The 16,484-nt window shown below is 43.2% G+C and overlaps 1 protein-coding gene across 2 annotated transcripts; it reads left to right on the plus strand.

Moving 5' to 3' along the window:
* Nucleotides 1-7,411: 7,411 nt before the first annotated feature.
* LOC136450688 (uncharacterized) lies at nucleotides 7,412-12,760 on the plus strand. 2 transcript variants are annotated; one of them, XM_066451253.1, is made up of 5 exons: nucleotides 7,412-7,625; nucleotides 7,731-7,832; nucleotides 8,295-8,551; nucleotides 8,891-9,117; nucleotides 11,895-12,760. In XM_066451253.1, exons 3-5 carry the CDS (start codon nucleotides 8,326-8,328, stop codon nucleotides 12,546-12,548), a joined length of 1,107 nt encoding a protein of 368 aa, XP_066307350.1. In that variant the 5' UTR covers nucleotides 7,412-7,625; nucleotides 7,731-7,832; nucleotides 8,295-8,325; the 3' UTR covers nucleotides 12,549-12,760. The 2 variants fall into 2 exon arrangements, with proteins under 2 accessions (XP_066307350.1, XP_066307349.1); XM_066451252.1 differs by having other exon boundaries at nucleotides 7,779-7,832.
* The last annotated feature ends 3,724 nt before the right edge of the window (nucleotides 12,761-16,484 follow it).

The raw sequence follows: 16,484 nt of genomic DNA on the forward strand, positions 1-16,484 counted from the left end.
ACGGAGGTGTCGAGGACCTGCTCGATGTGAAGACGGGTTAATACAAGGGCCTTCTTGCATAAACATTGTCTATAGAAATAGTGTGCATAGTCATCGTGTTAATAGAGGATAGCGCGGGGGTGTTTCTACAAAAGCACCATCGCGTGGGGGCTTCTCCGCCAGTGGGCCTGACCTCGCAGTGGGCCGAGGAAGCGAGCCACTGCATGCGCGCGTGCCGTGTCCGTGTGGGCCACGCTGTGTGGGCCGCGCGGAAGATTGGTTTTCCTTTTTCTAGGAATATGTGAATGGTTTTCTAATTTAATTTTGGAAATTAATATAAAATTATGTTGGTGTCCAAAAATTGTTGATATATATACATGTTAGTTTCTAAAATTGTGATCTATTTGTTAGTGTATTTAGTTCATATATATACATGTTGATACTAGGAGCTATTAAATCGTTTGAAAGTGCTTCATATTATTAAAATGAATCATTATAGGAATTTTCATGGTAATTTGGTGATAGCTTTAGTGCTGAAAATTTTTATGGTAGCTTCATTGTATTATTATGTGCTCACCATAATTTTTGTAGCTTTAGAATAGACAAAGCATTAGGGTAGTTAAATGCTCTTTGTTTCAATATACATTAAATCATTAGTAGAAATAAAGATATATCCTTCATTTATAAAGCTAGGTGTTTGTTAGTTGAACCCAACACTTTGCTTGGTAAAGATGATAGTTAGCTTAGTACCTTAGTCATTACAGCTAGCTTAGTAGCTTAGTATGTGTATTCTTAGTTTAAGAGTTGCTGTTGCCTAAATGCTAAGTATTGCATCATCATCACATGCATGTAGAGAATGAGTTGGTGGAGATCAGTAACCACCGGCGATCACGAGTTCGAGGAGATCATCGAGGAGTACGAGGAGGAGATTCTTGTGTAGGAGGAGGTCCCAGAGCCGCCACTGACTAACTCAGCTAACACCGCGCCTGCCCTAAGGCAAGCCCCGGTGCATAACCTCTATTTTATAATTCACCTGTATATATATATATATATATATATATATATATATATATATATATATATGTATATATATATGTTGTGCATTTACGTTACAGGAATTTTATGGAAACCACATGCATAGATATACTTGTCCTAAGAGTCTTACTAGAGCAGGTTCAAGTAGATGCTATGCTTAGGTCATCGGTAGCGTGAGTAACTTTCCATTGCTCACAATAGGGGATTATTATTACTCTCATAATAAAATGATGAAAGAAAAATGGAGATAGGGCAGGGATATGGTATGGGTATTGGTGGGTGTAACAGGTTTTATTCTGCGGCCAACGGGGCTTAGCTTGATTATACTGTTTTCCCTGTTCAGTGTCGATTAAGGACCGTCCGTTGCTGTGGATAGGTAGTCAGGTCACAGACTTATTATCCTGAGCACAAACTTGCTTATGGGAGCAGGAAGGCTCGTTATACTCTTCTCATGAGTTTTCGGCTCTTTTCAGGACCGACTGAATTGGAGGTGGGGAAAGGTGGAGGTCTAAGCACCATATTGAGATAGGGTCTCAAGTGTGGGGGCTTAGAGTCCTAAGTTTGGACGGGGACCTAGACCCCATGATAGGAGTGGAATGGGTTGGTCTTGTTTATGTCTGGGGTACAAACTGGGGCGTGTGTTTCGAGGTACCCAGCTGGGATACATTGGTTTGTGAATCACCAGTTTCTGTGAGACGGTATGACTTGACTGTGGTCTAGCACCGTAGTAAGAACTAGAAGATGAAAGATGACTGAAATGGTTCTGATTGCTCAACTCTTGCTTGAAAGTAGAACAGGTGCTTACCTAGAATGGTTAGCTAATGAAGTAATCATGACCGCTAATAAAACTTGACTATAAGAATGAACTATGAGTAATGCTTTCCACAAACAAAAAGAAAATAGCAAACCCATATTACCTATCATATCCTTGAGAGTAGGGAAACTATTTCCACTAGTCAGATAAGTCTTGCGAGTACATTATATACTCAGGGTTTATTTTACCCCTATTGTAGGTGCAGCTTGAGGAGTAGCTCTTGTGTAGAGGATTCTTCTGGTGGGCTCGACGAAATTGTCTGATGTAGCTAACTTTCGGGGAGCTTAGTGTCTAGTAGAAGACGAACGCCTTGAAAGCATGTTATTTCAGGTGGTTCTGCCACAGGTGGTATCGGAGCCAATAATAAGTCTACGAGTTTAAAAACTTTTTTCAAAATCTAAAATTTGACCAACAAAAGCTTTGTGAAAAGTAGGATGTGATAAATTATGTAAATAAGTATAAGCCCTAGTGGTATGGTCTATCTAGGATAGTGGCACTAGTTTTATCTAATCAATCTCCTATAGGTACACTAACTTCCGCTGTGTAAGAATCGTTTAGCGTATGGGAAGTGAGTGTGCGTTGTGCCAAAATTATATATGAATGCCTCTATATTCCTGCTTGAGCGAACGAATAGGCCGATCCATGCATCATGAAAAGAGAATCTTGCTTAAACTAAACTCCCCCACAAGATAATTTTTGGATAGGAAATTGATAGGATAATAAATAAAGAGAAATGCTTTAACTCTAAAGGAAAAGTTCTCGCTTGTAACCATTTATCAGGGCCTTATCATCTCTCTAGTCGTTTGTTTCTAAGTATGGAGGCCTCGTCCCTAACGGTGGGTTCCTATCTATTTATAGATGAACCTGAGGTCTGGTCGTGGGAGCACCAGTGCTAGGATGGGCCATGGTCTTGGTGAAGACCAAGGCGAAAAATGGTCATGGCGATGATCATGGCAATGCCAATGGGGAGAGCCACGAGGCCCCACTCCTTGGTCCTCCTCCTCTGCCACCACCATCGCCTCTGATGACCTATGCCGAGATGATGGCTGAGATAGTTGGCGGCTCATCACGAGTTAGCTCATGCCCTAGAGATGCCGGCACAAGCTATTGGTGGCTTCGTCAGTAAAGGCCCTGGTGGCAATGGCAGGAACGGGGGTGGTGCCCATAGTCCTGAGAGGCCCTGTTCCTATCAGGACTTTTTAGGGGACACATCCACCCATGTTCACGCTGACTACTGAGCCTCTAGGACACGGAGCATTGGCTTTGTATTCTAGAGCAGAAGTTCCTAGCTGCTCAATGTGACTAACGAGCAGAAGGTGTGTTTTGCCGCACAACAGCTTCTAGGATCTACCAGTGCTTGGTGGGACACTTTCAATGTCATGCAGCCTGTGGACCACCATGTGACTTGACGGGAGTTTACCACTACTTTCTGTTAGTACTATATTCCTACTGCTTTGCTGAATAGGAAGCTGTCCGAGTTTCTAGAGTTAAAGCGAGGAAACAACACTATGATGGAGTATGTGAACAAGTTCAACCATCTTGCACAGTATGTGGGGACTCATGTGGATACTGATGAGAAGAAGATGGACAGTTTCAATCATGGACTCTTTTGCATCTTGCAAGAGAAGTTATATACAGGGGGCTATCAGACCTTTGGTGCTTTGACGAATGCTGCCATTGCTATGGAGGGACTTCAGCGTGACTCTCAGGCTGAGTGGAAGCGCAAGAGGGTGATCACTAGGTCTTCTAGTCACCCATAGTCTTAGAAGGTATGGGTTGTGAGGAGGATGTCCTATCACTCTTCGGGTGGACAGTCGTCTCACTAGACTCACCAGGCATCTCCCACTCAGTACCGCGCACCTACTCAGCAGGTGCAGCAGCCTCAGGGACAGCAGGCTCTGCCTTATCAGGGACAGGGGAATAAGCCAGGTGCTTGTTTCAAGTGTGGCAAGGAAGGCCACTATGCTCGTGAGTGCCCCAGAACCAGCTTACTCAGTCTTCTCAGCCTTCAGCCAACTCTCATTTGGTCAAGAGGACTATCATAGGAAGAAGGTGCCCGTGAGCCGCCCGGGACATGTTAACTTCACTGAGGCTGAGGAGATCTCATAGGGAGAGCCTATGATGGCTGGTATGTTCACCATTGATTCCCACCCAGCATATGTATTATTTAATTATGGTGCATCACATTCATTCATGAGTATAGTAATGCTTTTTGCAAAAAGGAAATCTAGCAAACCATAAAACTTATCATATCCTTTGGAGTTGGGAAATTATTTCCACTAGTTGGGTAAGTCTTGCGAGTACATTGTGTATTCAGGGTTTATTTTACCCTTGTTGCAGGTGTAGCTTGAGGACTAGCTCTTATGTAGAGGATTCTTCTGGTGGGTATAGATGGATCCTTGTATCATTTCCGCTAGATGTTTATTTTCATTCCGCTGTTTAATTATCGCACTCTGAACTCTGGTATTGTAATAAATCATTTCTAAGAACTCTTGTTGTATGAAATGGACTAAGTGTTGTAAGCTCATACTCATTATTGGATCCTGACGGACAAAACATGGATTGTTTCGAGTTCTCCCTTAGGGTGGGCTCGATGGAACTGTCCGATGTAGCTAACTTTTGGGGTGCTTAATGTCTAGTGAAAGACGAGCGCCTCCGCAAGCATGTTATTTCAGGCGGTTCTGCCATAAACTAGACCAAGAGCACTAATAGCTTCATTGAAGAGGTACATTTCAAGATGGCCACCTCCAGGTTTATTTCTATCATTTGGGTTTCTATAAAGATTAAAGTCACCCACTATCAACCAGTTAACAGTATCAGGCATGTTGATGTTCTTAAACCATTGCAGAAAAGCCTTCTTTCCAAGAGTAGTGCAGGGTGCATATATGTTTGTGAGAATTCAAGGTTCATTATTATGATTAGAGACAAATTCCACAGACACAGTACTCATTCTCAAAAACTTTAGAGCCAGAAAACAAATTACACTTCCAGATGATGATTGAGCCACCAGAAGCTCCAACAGATGGAATGAATTCAAAAGAGTCAAAAGAAGGAGGACAAATCTTTTTAATAAACATAAAATCAAAAGTTTGCTTTTTTGTCTCCTGAAGACAAACTATATCACAATTGCAGTTCGTTATCTCTGTTAGCATCCTATTTCTTATCAGAATTTATTCCTCTAACATTCCAACTAAGGACAAACCAAGATCTAGTTGACATTGATTAAACAAAAGGCAAAAGATAGAAGATCCTATGCAGCTAGGTACTAGGATCTGTAGCTCCATTCTTGGAGCTATGGCTAGAGGAAGGGCTAGCTTGGTCTGAAGAATTTTGGCTTGCTGATGAGCCAGCTTTCTTGCTTTTCACAAACTTCTTCTTCTTTACAGCAGGAGTGAGGTCTATAGGATTGATGCCGCAAAAGGATGCCACCAAATTTCTAATGACCTTGGGAGAAATAGTGGGTGGCTTAGCTGCACAACCCAGACAGTTCTTATCCTTGCAAGAGGTGGGTGAAGACTTGAACCCCTTATTGATTAGCTTCAGTCTCATGCTTCTTCTGACACAACAAATTAACAATACATCATCTACATCCACGATATCAATTCAGTAACAACCCTTTAGTTACTCTGAAACAAACATTCAGATAACATTCAGTCCATAGGACCTTGTGTCGTGGTGCGGACTTGCCAGAAGCGTTGGCCGGTAGCTCTATGAGAACAAAGTGAAGATGCTGGTGTTGAACCAAGTGCAGTTGAAAGCCGGCAGTGGCTGGTGCAGACCTCGACTTCTATAGTTCCATGTCAGCAGCAGCATGGTTCCTATGGGAGGGTGAATGTGAGGAAGGAGTGGAGCGGTGGTAGAGGAGGCTAGCTCGAGGACGAGGACCTGCTCCACCCCTCCTGCGCACATGTCAAACGGAACTCGTTTCACCTGCGAATGAGCTTCCTGCCACTGAGCCGTGGCCGCCTGACCGTCGAAGACTTGCGAGCTAACAACGATAATGGAGAAGAATATGCCATCAGTTATTGAACTAGACCATTATGGGCCTGGCCGCACATGGCTACTCATTAGCAAAGGTTGGCCTCTTCATGGCTTGTCGTCCACACTCCATCTGAACTCTAACGTAGAGCCGAATATGTTAGAGGATCTCGTTCCTGTTTCAAACGCGTGTTTCAAGTGATTTATCTGTCTTTAGACATATGTTACATATGTTTCATCTGAATATTTTGAAAGTAGATCGAGTGTTGCACGGCGCCGATGGCTGGCGGAGAGCGGTCTACCGCAGGGCTTCGGCTCCTACCTCACGCCTTCCTCGCGGCGCGCCTCGCCCTCCCTTTTGTCTCCCTCCCCTCCCTTCCTTTTCCTCTATCTCACCAGTGGCAGTTCGAGCTCAACCTGAGCGGGATGGGCGCGGGACGAGGGAGCTGCATGTGTCGGAAGCAAGCGCGGGAACTCCGTCCGGATGGACACCATCTCTAGAGAAGGATGGGATCGGGGTGGAGGGAGCTATGTGCGTCACGATAGGAAACAGGATGCAAATGCGGGCGTCCGAGAAATTTGGATAGGTGATTGTTTGAAAAGCCTGGTTTTGTTTCCTTTCTTTTCTTTCCTCGTGGGGCCCGCACCTTCTTTTCTCCTTTCCTTTGTTTTTAAACAAGAGATATTTTATTTGTATGGCCTTCAAAAAATACATCTTCGTTTCATGGCCTTATTTTTTTTAACTTATCTGTATGGCCTGAAAACAAAAATCTCTTTCCTTTTATGGCCTTCCATCCAATTCAGCCTATTGATGGTGTTAAGTTCGGAGTAAAATGACCATTTTACCCTAGACGAAAAAAATAAAGTGCAGAGTTTAGTTTGTCTGTTTTAGATTTAGAGTAATATTATGCAAATAAAGTCACATGTAATAGTATGTAAATTGCAGTTTTAGGGCGGCTTGTACGCGATTAATATGCTGCTGAAACTTTATATTATTTTTTTGAACATCTTAATGATCTCAAATGAAAAACATGAAACTAAAGAGTTGTATATCCCATTGAGAGCTACAACTTTCATATAAAGGCCCCTGTTCGGCTTGCTGAAACTTGGCTGAAAACACTGTTTTGGCTGAATTGCTGTGAGAGAAAAACAATGTTCCGGCTGAAAAAAGAAGTCGAACAAACCGGTTTGAAGGTAAGCCGAACGGGCCATAAAATATTTCTATTTCACACCATATAAGAAGAGATGACAAGTGCTTGCATGCGATTAATATACTGTTGAAACTTTATTTAATTTTTTTGAGCATCTTAGCTAACTTAAATTAAAAAACTCAAAACTTAAAAATTGTAGATCCTGTCGAGAACTATGATTTTCATAAAAAACATCTTTATCTCAGATTATATAAAAAGATATAATTTTTCTTCTGAACTTTATTTTTTTCGCCAGAGTAAAATTTACCCTACATTTAACACCGTAGTATCCTGAATTGGACAGAAGGTAAGTTAAATAAAAATTGAGGCATAGAAAGAAGATGTATTTTTTGAAGGTGATATATACATGTAAATATCTCTTTGAACAAACCCCTTTCTTTGTTGGCCAGCGCCACAAACCGCCGCCGCCGCGCCCTGAGGTCACCTAACCCTAGAGCCGCCGCCCGTTCGCTCGCCGAGCTCCTCCGCGCCGTCGCACCGCCCTCACCGTGCCCCGCGCGCTCCCTGCGCCGGCCGCTTCACGCGATCGTGCGCTCATGCGTGGTCGTCGTCCTCCTCGGCCCCGGCATCACTGCGGCGCGACCTGGCTGCTGCAGCTCCCCTCTAGGGTTTGTGATCCCCCTGCAGCTTCTTTATCTCGTTCAAATTCAAATCATTCCTGAACCAAACCCTAGCATCTTTTCACCTGTCTCGGCACTCTGTTCTTCCTGCAGTGACTCGTGTGCTTTTTGTTGCTCATCCCTGTGCCGTTCTTCCTGCAGTGACTCGTGTGCGTGCTTGCTGTTGCTCATCCCTGTGCCGTGCTCTTCCTCTTGGTAAGATAGCTATGCCCCTCGTTTCAATTCTTAAACAAATTGCTTGCTGTCTAGGATATTCGAAATCGAGCACCCAAACCCTAGCTTAAGCTATTTGTATTCAGATATGATCTAATCCAATTACTTAAGGGCTTGTTTGGATGCCCATGTATTTACCTCAACCCACATGTGTTGAAGTGGATTGGAGTGGAGATTAAACTAAGTTCACTCCGATGCACTCCAACACATGTGGATTGAGGTAGATACATGATCCAAACAAGGCCTAAGTGTAGTATACATGTCCTGTTCACAGAAACTTCGATTCTGTTTTCTTTTTTACAAAAATTATTGGGTGTACAAGTGTATACCCATGTCCTTTACTGTATCTGCCCTTGTATTATGGATATTAACTTGGTTTTTTGCAAACATTATCGGGCATACATCCGTGTCCTGTACTGGGTCGACTCTTGCTGTGATGGCCAGGTTTTGAAATCAGGTTAGATCTGCACACACGATGGAGACTGAGGCGGTCTCGAACGATTGCCTGTTGGGTCCTGTCACTCTCAAAAAGAGAAGCAGCATGAAATTGAAGAATAGGATGATGATGAAGATGAAAAGTCTCTCTTCCTTTCTCGACGAGGAGAAGGAGAAGTATGGCGAGGAAGATAACGAAATCATTATATTTCGTCAACACTGGGAAAGACGTTATGCCGATAGTTACGGTTCGTTTGAGAGCACTAGTAAGTCAATCAAACTCAGTCTAATTACATCTCAAATATTTAATAATATTGCCTATATTGATTTATTTAGTTGAGGGGTTTTCTAGTTTGATGTAAAGCTGACTTTATATTTCTATTATACAAATGGCATGTGCTATTTTCTATGTATATGTCGGGTCTAGCATGGTTAAACTTCTTTTTATCACATTGTGCTTGTGTTTCTGGGGTTCTCTACAAAATTTTCTTTTTGGCTAGAATATATTGTTGTATGCAGAATTAAACATCTGCCTTAAATATAAGCGATATGTGATGCACCTTTTCTATCAACGGACCCTTTAACTTATGGAATTCTTGTTGTAGCTGTTGTGCCCCCCATGCTCTACACATTTGGATCCATCCCAAAATATGCTATCCCAGACAATGGAATGCAGATTTTCTATGTTAAAGTCGCCCAGATCAAAGAGGAGGAGGGTCTTGACTGGCCACTACATGTGTATGGCTTGATTGCCACCAGGGATTCTATCGATCCTAGACGCAATCTTATTTTCTACCGCACTAGGGATAACTGCCAAACTATAACTGAAGGGGTATGTGCCATCTAAGTTCCCTTTTCTGCTTCTCAGCTTTTTTGATTCTATTATATATATTTTGTTTTGTTCACCTCTGTATGTATTTTGCTTGTTAATAATTGTCGCACTTTTTTCTTTACATTTGAATTTGCAAGAAACAATTCAACCGATCGAGAATGCACACAAGCGCCCACCCATGATCCGATCCGACTACAATTTTTTTCCACCAGACTGCACGGACGTTGTGCCCACCATAGGCCGTGTTTTTTTCCCAAGCCCTCGCCACTAGTTGGTTTTAATTTTAGGATGGGTGGACGACGTGGAGTGGGCCATGGCCGCTAAACAGGAGCGACCATGCAGTTTAGTTTTTCTTAGTGAATGTAAATATTGTTAGAGGTAGATAAGGCAACAAAAAGTAGTCAACTAGATTGTAAAGATGTCCAGCGCATATACGAATTACAAAACAGATGCGTATTAATACACAGCATTCTAGTTAGTTGATGATATCCTAACAAGTATAGTGTACATTTCTTTATTCAGGGGAAAATATAATTGTTTCTGCCATGGGCCATGACATCAAGATTTACAGTTACCTTTTTAAAAAATGACCTATAGTTTGAGTACTCATTTGTGAAAACAAAACAACTAGTCCAAAGGCATAAAAAGTAAATGAAGTGGTCTGATCACACAAAAAATAACATGTATGGGCACAAAAAATGATAGCTTGATCACAAATGTGTCGAGAAAAAGTTCTAAATAAATTTGTCCATTTACATAATATCATGCCCGAGCACAAAAGGCTTTTTTTTAAAAAAAATTTATGGCCAACACAACTATAAAAGGCTCTCTGCGCAATCACAAATATTTGGATCTATCTGTTTGTCACCCCATACAACCATAAAAAGCTCCAGGCCCAGGCACCAAATCAGCCATGTGATTTCTCCATTCTAGCATATTACTGGTCTATGTTTCCATTTAGCAGATCAACTCTGAATGACTTTCTGTTGACACCATCAAATGTGCTAATTTAGCACCACACAAAACTTCCTCAAACTCAATATGAATAATCCATGATTCACTTCCTTTGGATACTCACCTACCAGAACAAACATTGATCAGCAAAGAATAGTGTTTATACAAGAAAACAACCAAAAGCATAGGGGAATGTCAGAAGCATTATATAGATGAAACAAGGCATAATATTCAGACAAACTTTGTGTCATGAGCCATAACTTTTTTATGTCCAAAGTTTCAGAACATTTGGAACAACTAGGAAAGTATATTGATCCGAACATATTTTCTCATATACCAAATTATCATTCACCACAAGAATTCATTTTTAACCTACAAATTTGCTTTATTCTAGCCATAAAGAAACATTTCTACAACATAGATCCTAGTGATCGAATTTATTTCTAACCACATAATTTCATTGCTTGAACAACAAATATTGTTTCTTGTCTCAGATACACATACTTGTGACTATATGTATTATTAACCATAAAAATTCAATTTTCAAACCACATTGATTCCTGAGTTTGATCCACAAATACTTACGCCCAAATTTCTTACCATAAAAATTCATTTGTCAAACCACAAGTATAGATTCCATCCCAAAGAGTACTATCAAATAAGTAACGGTGTGCTTAGTGGCTGCTTATCTGATAGACTGATACTTGTATGGACCTTGTAAGGGAAGATATTGTGGTGCTGAAAATTTTGAATATGCAAATAACAAACCTGAAACAAAAAATAAATTTTTTTCCAGCCCCAGCTGCCAGCTGCCTGCTTGTGATTATGCATGAGGTCGTAGGTAGAGTAGTACAATAACCAGCAAAAACTGCAGCAAGCACCATCTGAATAGGCCTCAACAAAATATCAGTGGTTCTGCGACTTCTGCCATGAAATATGTTTAGGATCTTATCAAGATAAGAAACTGTACATGGTAGGCTCAGAAATAGGATAAAATATATCTTATATCTATAGGTCCATTGGTCCAGTTACAAAAGATCATCATCTTTACTAGTGTGAAGTCAACAAAAATAGCAGTTTTAGGGGCCGTTTAGTGGGGATTCGCCAATTCGCCAACAGCTCCCGAAGCTGTTTTGCCTCTTTACTTACCAAATGGCTCAAAACATATCTGCTCTTCCCATGAATCTCCTGAATGAAGGGCAGGCCTGGTGCAGTGGTGAGAGCTGTCTCACTGAGTCACCAGGTCGTGGGTTCGAAGCAGCCTCTCTGCAGTTTTGCGGGGGGAAGGCTTGCCTCGGTTTTACCCTTCCCCAGACCCCACTCATGTGGGAGCCTCCGGCACTGGGTCTGCCCATGAATCTCCTGAATACACGACACGAGGCGGTGGGGTCTGGTGAAGCAAAAAAAAGCAGCTCCTCCCAGCTCCCTTGACTTGCCTGCAAGCCAAATACAGTTTTGCCGTCTCGCCCGTGCTGCAGCGGTGGCGCGGGAGCGGAGCGTTGTGCTGCAAGCGGCAGCGGCAGCGGCAGCACGTGGCCCGGTTGGCGCCCCCTGGCACCCAGGGTGTGGACCGGGCTGTGACAACCTAATTACAGTGGGGCTTAGGAATGGAACTGCTGCCACCCAGGGTGCCATAAAGTATCTCACATCATATGCTCTTATTAGTTTATTCTTTGTATGGTCTACCAATTTTTTTGTTTGTTTTTTCTTGGAATAAACAAAACATCGCTAGTTAGAACTTTTTGTAAGAACTGGCAGGAGTGCTAATAAATTATTAGAGACGAGAGAGTTATCAATTGGTTAATAATTGATGGTGCTTGCAGGTTCCCTTTTTGCAGTTAACTGGCCCATCTCGTGCAGTTGTGTTAATTGATCCAGTCAGGTTTGAAGTCCAACTGAAATCAAAGGGCAGGACCGAGTCTGAAGATAAAGTGATCTGCTTCGATATCTTGAATACACAGCATGCTTCTGGCTATGTGGGATATTGTCCTCCTAGGATATTTACAAGTCATTTATGCTTCAACCAAAGCAAAGTTGAGTTTGCATTTGCAGTACTTGCTCGATCAGTTGAGGCTACCATCCGTATTGAAATTGTTGATGGTGCTTGGCCAGAACATCTCGGGGGACATGTAACAGCTCGCACGGCTAGTATCCATCATGAGGGTATTGTACTTGCAGATTCTGGAGGTGGAAAACTGTCTGTCAGTGGTTCTGGTGTGATTGAGCTTTCAAGACGGGTTGTTTGTGTTGAATTAAGTGGAGAACTGGAAGTTGATGTTGCGGCCTTTCGAGTTGTTCATAATATTTACTCAGATGCTGCAAAAGGTTCCGTTGTTTTCACACCTAAAAGGGCTGCAATCAGTTATGACACATGTGATCTAGGCTTCTGTAAGCTGGGAGTCACCGTTGCTTGGTCTCTTGTTGCACAAGTTGATGATATGCCATGGGGTCCCACTGCACGGGGCTGTAGCCTGTAGCCTGTAGAAACGCCACTGTTTCATCTCAAGTGCCTGTTCATCTGGACCTAATCTATTTAGCTATTTTTGGTTGTTATAGGGACAAATAAATTTTCAGATGTATTGTTATATATATTATGTAGTTTGTAACGCTGCGTCGTGCTTGTCCTGCTGTGTGTCATTATGTAACATAACTGTTAATCTGTTATCAGTGAGTGCTTAATTCCTTTTCACCATGGTTTGCTTGGGCATTCGTTCGGTCTAGTTCCATGCTGCATTTTTATCAGTGACTCGCACGGCTAGTTTTCATCTTGGGAGTTTTCATCGGCAGTGACGGCAATCTGTCCACGAGTCAAGACTGCCAATCAATGTTCGGTTGTGTTATAGCCGGTGCACAGGGACGTTTCGCGTGGTGCGATGCAAACTAGGCCTGTACATGGTGATGTATAAATACTTAGCATATTCCAGTTACCATCAGATGTCCACCATTAATTTTGAAATTGTGCAAAGGTGAAAGGTGAAAAAAGTACATTCTAGAGAACCTGTCCAATCTTGTCAAACTTTCTTATTATGAAAAGGTTAATTGATTTTACAGATTATGCATTTGGAAGCATCGTCAGGGATTGTTGAGAGTTATTTTTGGTACTCCTGTAAGCACAAATTGCCGGTTGATTATGTCACATGGTAAGTAGGTTGTATGGACGTGCACACCATTTGACATTCCAGAATTAATGTCGGTCTCTATGTACAAACGGTTTAACTATAGTCAAGAAAAAACACACTCATCTTATGCAATCAGTTGCATGATATAGCTTTGTGTTCAATACTTGAACATCTCAGGTGCGCCGAGTGCAGTCCCTTGTGGAGACCTTGGACAAGCTGAAAGCAAGAAATGCAAACCGCTTCAGCGATCATAACAAAGCTGTTCAGTGACAACGTAGTGGGAGACGTTTGAGAACGGCATGTTGGCGTGGGCAGCTTGAGCGCTCCCCCGCCGCGTGTTCCTTCGACGCAAATCAACACTGACTGGGAGCAGTTCGACTAGGCTCAGGTGAAGCTATTGTTGTATCATGAAATTTGTGAGACCGGTATGGACATTCGTCAAACTATTGTAGTTCGGTTGCTCATGGGTAATGAAATTTGGTTAGTCCATGGTGGAAAAAAGGCAGTGAGGTGTTGTGTAAATGCACCACGTTTGATGCCTTTGGTGTCCCCACTGCATGTGTAGTACCAATGTACCATGAGAATTGCATCGCTCATTAGAGGATCATATTTCAATAATATGTTCCTGCCATTCGCATGATATTTATTGGCTGGGTTGTGCAAGGTTGATGACAACATCCCTGGCCAGATCCTTTACAGGACTAGCTTATGTATCCGTGAATGCTATTGTACCATGTACGCGCTGACGCTGTAGCTGTTCCGAAACTTTACCAATAACAGGTTTTCATGAATTCACTTCGGCATAGTGAAGGGTAACCATTGTATAGTTGCACAATGCAGAATGAAGTGACGAGCGCTTTTATGAAAACATCAAAGCCTACCTGTCTGGCCAAATCTAGTATGATAGGGCCAATTTGTCTATTGACAAATGATTAACTGAAGTTCATGTAATCCTGTTTATGTCACGTTTGATTTCGAAAAAATGATGATTTCATCCAATTCAGCGACAGCTAAAGAATGCTAAATTGCTTCTACATCTGAATGCATGACGCAGCAGTACACCGACCATGGCGTTTCTGGACGCCTTGTAAGGTAATCTGCTACAAACCTATAAAGTTACAACTCCTCTGGCTCCCATTCCGGCCAGCCGGTGATCCGCTGTCTCCTCCCTGACGCCGTTGCATCACGCGCGGGCCCTTGCCGCCTCGCGTTGCGTGTCACGTCGAACCTCTCGCCGTCGGCCCAGAGCGCCGTGTCGTCGCCGATCTGACTCCTGAGCTGGTCGTCGGGCATGCTCACCTGCACGAAAAGGCCAACGCCATGGAGGATGCCTGTGGTGACCACGACGTTCCAGGCGACGACGAAGAGGGCGCGCCGAGCTACTTGCCTAGACGGCGGGTCTCGTCCACCTTCTGTAGTACGAGTAGCTACTAAAAAACGTAAATGCGATATCCAATTCAACTATAAGCTCTAGCGTATAGTGTTAGGTTGATCTCCACCAATTGGCCCTTAGGCTCTTGATCCACGCCCTGATCGAGGGCGCTCAGCTTTTCTACTGCCTGATGGGCCCCCGTCGCGCAGCATCATAAAAGGACGGTGGCGTTTGGGGCACAAGACACGAGATTCACCGTAGCCACCAGTCCCACCGTGATGTTCTAACCCCAGTCCGATCTAGAAGGGGGAGCTATAAGCGACGAGAAGCGCCATCGCCATCGCCGTCGCCACTAGCACCGCGTCTGCACTGCTGCTACCTACGATGACCTAGCGGGCGCGTCTCTGCTTCCCCTACTACCACGACTCCGGTGGCCATGTCGTGGTGGCGTCGTGGCCGTGACTACGCATGGTGAGGTACATCACCAAGTCTCCCATTAAGCTAAGTATTATCCACTAATCTATGCCTAGAAATGCTTTAAGTTTCTATCAATGGTACCAGAGCCCAGGTTCTAGGGTGTAGATCTAGCAGATTGGGGTAGGAAATCGAGTAAAAATCAGAAGGAGATGAGAAAGATCTAATTCGGATCAAAGTAGAGGGTTCGATTCGAACCCTAACCCTAGAAGGGGAAGGAGAACAACAGAAGGGGTCTCGTTTTGAGAAGAACACGAAGCCTAACCCTAACCCGCGAAGAGCAGTCGGGGAAGATGAACAGAGGCAGAGGGTTGACCCGAACTCTAACCCTAACCCTAACACAGGGCAGCCGACACCTCCAGAGCTATGAGTTCCTATCCCTACCATAGTGGCTCTAGTTACCGGGATTACCGAGATGCTCCCGTCGTCTGTTGCATCTTCTAAGCCACCTCAGACAGTCACAGCGATAGCGACAGCTGCAGATGTGGCTCCACTTTCTACAGTGATCCTTCTAGAGTCACAGGCCGCACCAGCTACTGAACAGACCCAGACCGCTTCACCTTCAGTGCCAGCGATAGAGGGTCAGACAGCTCAGAGTTCAGGGTCAGAGGATGATGCTACACAGTTCCAGATCTCTCACCGCACCTCAGCGCCCGACTCGTCTGCTCCTGCCCCGCCGTCCGACCCTTAGGTTTTGGTGCTTGACGCCAAAGGGGAAGAGGGACCGAGTATGTTAGATCTAGGGGGAGCATTAGATCTAGGGGGAGCATTATGATTCATTACTTTTGGTTTGTTACTTTTGGTTCTTTATGTGTGATACATTATGCATTCATGTTTACCTTCATGCATTACATTACATACTTGTGATGGTGTAACTTATATGACATGTGTGCTCTCTACATTGATATACATTTATATGTCATGTCACTTGATTATGCTCATTTGTTTTGCTTCCGCGTTTTACTCCGATTCAAATGAGCTTTACTTCATGTACTTATGCTTAATTCATATCTATTGAGTACACCATGTTGGCTTGGGTCATATAAGCATGTCTAACCCCTTTGCTCTTATTGTCAAAAGCTTATATGAACCAAGCATGTTGAAAACCTCACTCATATCTTCTACATACTCGAGGTAGTGTTGTCATCAATCACCAAAAAGGGGGAGATTGAAAGCATCTAGGCCCCTAATTGGGTTTCGGAGATTAATGACAACACAAGATTACTATGACTAATGTGTGTTTTGTAGAGGCAATTTAAGTTAGGTCATGATAATGACAATTGATTGGGCAATCATGGTGGTCATGCCCCTGACGATGGAAATCATTTCAGTTTTCAAAGGATGGACGACAAGGTTAAGGACAAACTAGTTTTAAGTGTTGTTTGGCGTTGGAGAGACACTTAGAGTAGTTTAGGACTTTGTTTTACCTTTGGCTGTACTATTAAGGG

Source organism: Miscanthus floridulus, chromosome 5, assembly GCF_019320115.1.
Source record: "Miscanthus floridulus cultivar M001 chromosome 5, ASM1932011v1, whole genome shotgun sequence".
In the NCBI taxonomy this organism is placed as follows: domain Eukaryota; kingdom Viridiplantae; phylum Streptophyta; class Magnoliopsida; order Poales; family Poaceae; genus Miscanthus; species Miscanthus floridulus.

What these genes read in the sequence shown, in the direction of transcription:
- LOC136450688 (XM_066451253.1), top strand. Translation starts at nt 8,326, where the DNA reads ATGGAGACTGAGGCGGTCTCGAACGATTGCCTGTTGGGTCCTGTCACT. An exon ending in CGGTTCGTTTGAGAGCACTA is followed by an intron (nt 8,552 to 8,890) that starts GTAAGTCAATCA and finishes TTCTTGTTGTAG; the next exon opens with CTGTTGTGCCCCCCATGCTC. An exon ending in GCCAAACTATAACTGAAGGG is followed by an intron (nt 9,118 to 11,894) that starts GTATGTGCCATC and finishes TGGTGCTTGCAG; the next exon opens with GTTCCCTTTTTGCAGTTAAC.